This window comes from Panthera onca, chromosome A3 (genome assembly GCF_046562875.1).
Source record: "Panthera onca isolate mPanOnc1 chromosome A3, mPanOnc1 haplotype 2, whole genome shotgun sequence".
Classification (NCBI taxonomy): domain Eukaryota; kingdom Metazoa; phylum Chordata; class Mammalia; order Carnivora; family Felidae; genus Panthera; species Panthera onca.
This window is the reverse complement of record NC_138341.1, coordinates 81,548,993-81,555,738: the sequence shown is the minus strand read 5'-3', so window position 1 is coordinate 81,555,738 and position 6,746 is coordinate 81,548,993. Positions and strand designations below refer to the sequence as shown.

Genomic DNA, 6,746 nt, shown 5'->3' with positions numbered 1-6,746 from the left:
CCAGTATTTCTTTCCAAATACTTATTTATTTACTGCTATACAATTTAAGTGCTCATCTAAATAGGTAGTTAGATGCACTTATTTCAAAACTGCAGATTGCACATAAAATACCATAATAGAAAAGGCTGTTGTGAGCACAATGCTTGAGAGAAGCTACAGGGTATCAATTAGCATTAAATAATTGGCCACCAAACGTATCTGGAAAATATGTGCAGCTTGGTTCTAGACAAGTAAGGCCTCCGCCAAGTGCCTTCCACGGAAATTCATTCATTCATTCATTCATTCATTCATTTATAATGTTTATTTATTTTTGAGAGAGACAGAGACAGAATGCGAGTGGGTTAGGGGCAGACAGAGAGGAAGACAGAATCCGAAGCAGGCTCCAGGGTCCGAGCTGTCAGCACAGAGCCGCACGCAGGGCTCGAACCCACGAGCTGAAGATCATGACCTGAGCCGAAGTCGGAGGCTCAACCGACTGAGCCACCCAGGCGCCGCTCCACTGTAAATTCTTCATAAACATTCGCTGGACGACTCTACACAACCGCGCTCCCATGCCCCCCGGGCCCGCACGCCGAGGAGCTTCCCGTTTCTCCGACGGCTACTTCCCCTAGCTTCGGGGGCCCTCGAGGTCCTGTTACACAAGCTCGGCGTCTGGCCACCGGGCCCCCAGTGGCGCAAGCCGGCGAGTGGGTTGCCAGCACCCGTCCCGGCGTCACTGGACCGCCTAACCGCCAGAACCAGACAAGCTCAAGGCACTTGAGAGGGTCTGACTCAAGCCAGCACGCGCTGCTCCGGGATCCCCGGCGGGGAGGGGCCAGGAAAAGCCCCGCCCCACGCCCCGTTCCGCCAGGTGCGCGTGCGCCGCGGCCCCGCCCGCCCCCCGGCCTGGTTCTGCGCTGCTCGGCAGAGAGCGTCTTTTCCTCGCTCTCTGGCGGCTCGCACGCGCCCTCCTTCCCGACCTCGGGAGTCGCGCAGCTCCCGGCCCGGTCTCCTCCCCGACTGCCTGGCTGCGGGGCCATGGCGTGGCGGCGGCGGCCCGAGGCCGGCGTCGGGGTCCGCAGCGCGCTGGCGCTGCTGGCGCTGGCTGTGTGCGCGCCCGGGGCCCGGGGGCGGGCGTTCGAGTGGTATTCGGCCGTGGTGAGCACCGAGTACGTCGACCCGTACACGAACCGCACCGTATGGAGCGTCTCGGAGAGCGGCCGCTTCGGCGACAGCTCGCCCAAGGAGGGCGCGCAGGGCCTGGTGGGCGTCCCGCGCGCGGCGGATCGCGACCCCGAGGGCTGCGCGCCAGATACCCGCTTCCTCGTGCCCGCGCCCGGCGGCCGTGGAGCCGCGCCCTGGGTCGCCCTGGTGGCGCGCGGTGGCTGCACCTTCAAGGACAAGGTGCTGGTGGCTGCACGGAGGAACGCCTCGGCCGTGGTCCTCTACAACGAGGAGAGCCACGGGAACCTCACCGTGCCCATGTCCCACGCGGGTAAGCCGAGGTCGGGGGTCGCGGGGAAGTGGCGGGGGGAATTCTGCAGCCTAGTCATGGCCCGCGGCCCTCTCGTCCTCGGCCTTGACGCCCGCCTCCCAGGGGCAAGCAGCGAAGGGGCCGGGAGCGCGACTCTGACGGCCTCTGGCCGTTGGGAACTGCGGGGGAAGCTCTAGGTTTGCGCTCTGTGACCCCCCCCCCCCCCCGGGACGCTGTAGGAAGTTAGACGGGCGTCCAGACAAAATCAGATCTTCGCCTTGGGCCCTTCAAGTGAAGGGAGGTGCCATCTGGAGGAGGGCAGTGGGGAGAGAGAAGGAAATTAAAACCCACCGAAAGAGGATTGTGGTGGAAGGTCTCATGATTGCTAATCATGGGTCCCTTTCCATTCTTCGTTACCCAGAGTCAGGTGGGGTGAGAATTGAAGCTCTTTCCTAGCGCGCTCCAAGGTCTGGCAGCCCCTTCACCAACGTAAAGTGGTGGTTGGTGGCACTCTTGTTTTCTCCACTTTAATAAAGCGTGTCCGAATATTCTAAACTTTCGAATCAGAAAATCTGGATTTAAGTTCAGGTATGCTTTCTCGCTCTCTACATTAAGGTTAATACTGGCGCGACTGCCAGTTAGGTTCCTTGAGTCTTGAGTTCAGATGAAATTTTTCAAGTTGTGTTCATTCAGTAAAGATCTTGCTCTTTGCCAGGCAGTACTTCCCACACACCTATTCCCCTCAACAGGTTCTATCTTCAAGCAGTGATGACAGTTTAAAAGTCTTATTTTGCAAGAAGACATCCTCAGAACTGAATTCCGAGTCCCATAGGAGCAGTACACAGCAGAGTGGACATATTTCTGTTATGACTTCTAAGATCATGACTCTTGACTTACTGTGATTAAAGTCTTTTTTAAAGTTGCTGCTGTTGCAAGTCAGATATCCTTTTTCCTGTACTTTTTCATTCTGCTTTGATTTTTTTTTTTTAATGTTTTATTTTATATTTGAGAGAGGCAGACAGCGAGCAGGGGAGGGGCAGAGAGACAGAGACAGAATCTGAATCAAGCTCCAGGCTCTGAGCTGTTAGCACAGGGCTTAAACTCACGAGCAGTTGAGATCATGACCTGAACCAAAGTCAGCCGCTTAACTGACTGAGCCACCCAGGCGCCCCTTTGTTTTGATTTCTTAAAGGCAAGTTAGAACTTAACTAGAATGAGGACAGAAAAGTGACTTTGGATTTGGCCTATTTTAGCAGTGATGGGAATGGAAATCAGTTGAGAGGTGAGAAAATGGAAACTGTTAGAACAACTCTTCCAAGAAGTTTGGGAGGGCTCAGGAGGTCCTGAGAAATGGGCAGAAACTATAGGGCAAGTGAGGGTAGGGTGAACAATGGTAAGCCATGTTTGATATTGGATGGAAGTGGTGTATCCAGGATAGAGAAGAGGTAACCACTCATGTGGTGGCAATGGGTGAGGCACCACCTTTGGTGCAATTATTACAGTGATTACAAGTCTACCTAATTGTTGTACCCAAGTCATGTTTCCATAAGACTACCATGAAAAGCCCTATCAGACTTCACAGAGCATTCCTGATACATCCTATTGATGGTTTTTCCCAATTTTAGTAGTTCTGTCAAAAAGGTTAGTGTGTCAGGATTCTGATTCTGGGTCCTTGCAATCTCTTTTGAGTCTACAACATCTTCATTTGGATCTTTTCTTCCTTCCTTCCTTCCTTCCTTCCTTCCTTCCTTCCTTCCTTTCATGTTTGTTTATTTTTGAGAGAGAGCAGGGGAGGGTCAGAGACTCCCAAGTGGGCTTCACACTGTCAGCGCAGAGCCTGACATGGGACTTGAACCCACAAACTGTGAGATCATGCCCTGAGCCAAAACCAAGCATCAGACACGCAACCAAATGAGCCACCCAGGTACCCCAGGACTTTTTCTCTTCAGTGGCAGGCTCATCAGCTACAATTTTCTAAATTTGTTTACTGCATTTTTTGATAATGACATTAACATTTTTCCAGGCTAATAGCACTTGCTTTAAAAATGGTTCAGCCGCCTTGCTTGCTTATACTAGTGACACAAAATTTGTCCAGGCCCAGAAAAACACCTCATCGATGTTTATTTGAAATCCTTTTCTTGTTTCTATTCCCATTATCAGTGTCCATTCAGTCCCTTTTCTGTGACAGTAATTGTTTGAGAAAAAAGACAAAAGTCACAGCTTTAGCAATTTTTTTTAAATGTGTGAAAGTACCCAGTGTGTAGGTACTGTGCTCAGTGCTCTTCATACAGTGTGGCTCACTTAATCCTCCTGACAGCTTTTTGAGGTAGGTACTTTAACCCCTTTTCACAGATGAGGAAACTGGCCCAAGGTAACAGGGTGATCTGTATATATAGCCAGATCATTCTTTGTTGTGGGAGAGGGTTTCCTGTGCATTATGGGATGTTTAGGGTTTCTGGCCTCTATCTACTAGATTCTAGTAGTGGTGCCCTGTTGTGACAACTGAAAATGTCTCCAGATGATACCAAATGTCTGAGGGGAGAAATGATGACGGAATCATCCAACAGTTGAGCCACTGACTTCAAGGGAGATTAATTTGGTAGCATTGTGACCAGGGCATTAGACAGGAAAATCTTCAGAGACTCTTGTCAGACTTTTGGGCTAGTCTAAGTAGAAATACAGTTGACCCTTGAACAACACAAGGATTAGAGGTGCCAACCTCCCATGCAGTTGAAAATCTGCGTATAACTTTTGACTTCCCCAAAACTTAACCAGTAATAGCCTCCTGTTGACTGGACACTTTATCAATAACATAAGCAGTCAGTTAACATATGTTTTGGATGTTATATGCATTGTATACCAGATTCTTACAATGCAGTAAGCTAGAAGGAGGAAAATGTTATTAAAATCCTAAGGGAAAATACATTTACAGTACTGTACTGTATTTATTGGAAACATTCCTTGCATAAGTTGATCTACACAGTTCAAACCTGTGTTGTTCAAAGGGTCATCTGTATAAGGGCAAATATTATAGTGGTGACCAAAGAAATGGAAAGGAATGACCTTCACACAACTTGGCCCAACTGGGGACAAGGGTACAAATGTATCATGACTTGTTGAGAATGGAGTAGCATTAAGAATGGAAAGAATGGAATTAACTCAGAAGACAAACTGGCTTTGACATACTTGAATTTGAAATGTCACGCAGAACCTTGAATGCAGGTCAAGTTTAGGTTTCTTGCATTTTGTCAGGATGTGGCTAGAGACAGTAAAAACCGCAGATTTCAATGGTTTGGGTGTTCCTGTGTAGCACTGTTGTCCTACAGAATAGGTAGAGGTGGCTGCTTGTAAAATTAAATTGTGATAGTCTTTTCCCAAATCTCAAGGAGAATTTCAGCAGTTTTTTTTTTTTTTTTTTTTTTTTTTTTAAACCTGTTGCTTGACTCTACTAAATCCAGTATAAGATATTTTGGGCTCAAATCAGTTTTTTACTGTGGTTCTAAAAAAAAAATCATCAAGATAATATTCTATCAGAACAACTATAAGGACTGTTTAATCCCCTGTTAATTAATCTTAATTTCCTTTACTTTAGCAGACAGGATAATGAGCAGCCACTTTGGGCCAACTATTGTGCTTGCTCAGGGATAGAAATGCATAAGACACATGCCTACCTTTGAGGACTTTGGGGCATGGTAAGAGCGATAAACAGCTTTCTAGATAATATGGTTTGGACCTTGATGGAATTATATGCTTAGGAAACAAAGAAAGGACACGTAAAGCAGGTATTGCAAGGGTAACTAGAAGTCATTTTGACTAAGGTGAGTAAAAATTGGTACAGGTCAAATCATTAAAACAAAAACTTTTATAGAGTATTGGCCTTAGTGTAGTTATTGTCAGTTAATAAATGGGATGATCTTGGGGATGCCTGACTGGCTCAGTCAGTAGAACATGTGACTCTTGATCTTGGGGTAGTGCGTTTGAGCCCCATGTTGAGTGTAGAGATTACTTAAATAATCTTTAAGTAATAAATAGGATGACACTTTAGCTGAAATCTTGACCTTTTAAAAATAGATTCATTCATTCATTCTGCATACAGTTCACATTCTGTTAACAGGTGTTTACTGAGTGCCAAGTACTGTTAAGACTTCGAGCTATGTTTGAGAAAGGGGCCAGAGTTGGGATGGAGGAAGATGACAAAGATGTAGAAGCCCCTAGCGTCAAGGAAGATGTGCATTTTGCATTTGCAGAATATGGTAAATAGTTTTTTATGAATAATAAATTTTTGATGATGTTTAATGCTATACTCAAATGATCCAAAAATTTGGATTTGAATTAATGTATTTTGGTGCTGTAGGAAGACAGAAATGGCACCTCACAGGCACATAGAAGGTGGGATTAGCTGAGACAGTTCCCAGAAAGATTGAATTTTGAAGGACACGTTGATGGAGAAGGGTGTCTCTGGGTGTGTGTGGTAGGTGGGGTTGGACTATAGGACATTGTTGGTGTCAGGAATAGAATTGTAAAATGCTGATGTCCTGAGATAAAGTAACGCATTTCGGAACACTGCAAAGAGGTGGATAGTATATTCAACAAATATGAAATATGTTTGAGCAAGTCGAATTATCCAAAACCTAATTTTAAATTCCAAGGAAAGAATCAACATTTGTTTTTGTGTCCTGCCAACACTTCCTAGCCAACCATAAAAACATTTCTGCTTTATATAATAACTTCAAATTTCAGAAACATTTACATTCATATTTAGTGTCCTGTTCCTCCTGCAAAGCAGTCCATAGTATTCTCCTTATTGGGGCATTTCAACTATATAGAAGGAAAGCCAATATTTGCATACAGAAACTCTTCTATAGGTCATCACTGTGTGATGCTGGGCTACAAAAACTAATAAATAAGAGCAGGTAGTACTCGTCTAGTGAGGGAGAGAAACCTATAAAGAAATTGTGGTGGGTGTATAAAAAGCTGTGTCTAAGAGGCACTGATGCATTGCAGCCACAAAGGGGTAGGTGGTTCTGAGCAGCCTTGAGTTGAGCTTGTGCTGAATCAAAGATGTGACCAGGAATTTCCTAGGTTGGGGGCAGAAGGTGGAGAGAGTATGGAAGTTATTAGGAAAAAAAAAAAAGACCTGAAACGTCATGGGTTTCTTTTTCTGGAACTCTAAAATGTGTTTCTTGCTGCCTGAATCAGTTTTCTAGAACAGAAATCTAATCCACCACTTTAAATATTTCAGTAGTTCCCACCTCTATATAATTTCCTTTGGGAGGCAAAATGGTACACTAGA

The 6,746-nt window shown here is 46.0% G+C and overlaps 1 protein-coding gene across 4 annotated transcripts in view; it reads left to right on the top strand.

The window, feature by feature from the left end:
• Positions 1–683: 683 nt before the first annotated feature.
• RNF149 (ring finger protein 149) overlaps positions 684–6,746 on the top strand; it is a 32,560-nt gene continuing 26,497 nt past the window's right edge. For all 4 annotated transcript variants that reach the window (XM_078444369.2, XM_078444368.2, XM_078444367.2 and 1 more), the window contains exon 1: positions 684–1,474. In XM_078444369.2, the coding sequence (XP_078300495.1) occupies positions 1,018–1,474 (457 nt within the window). In that variant the 5' untranslated portion in view covers positions 684–1,017. The remainder of the gene's footprint in view (positions 1,475–6,746) is intronic.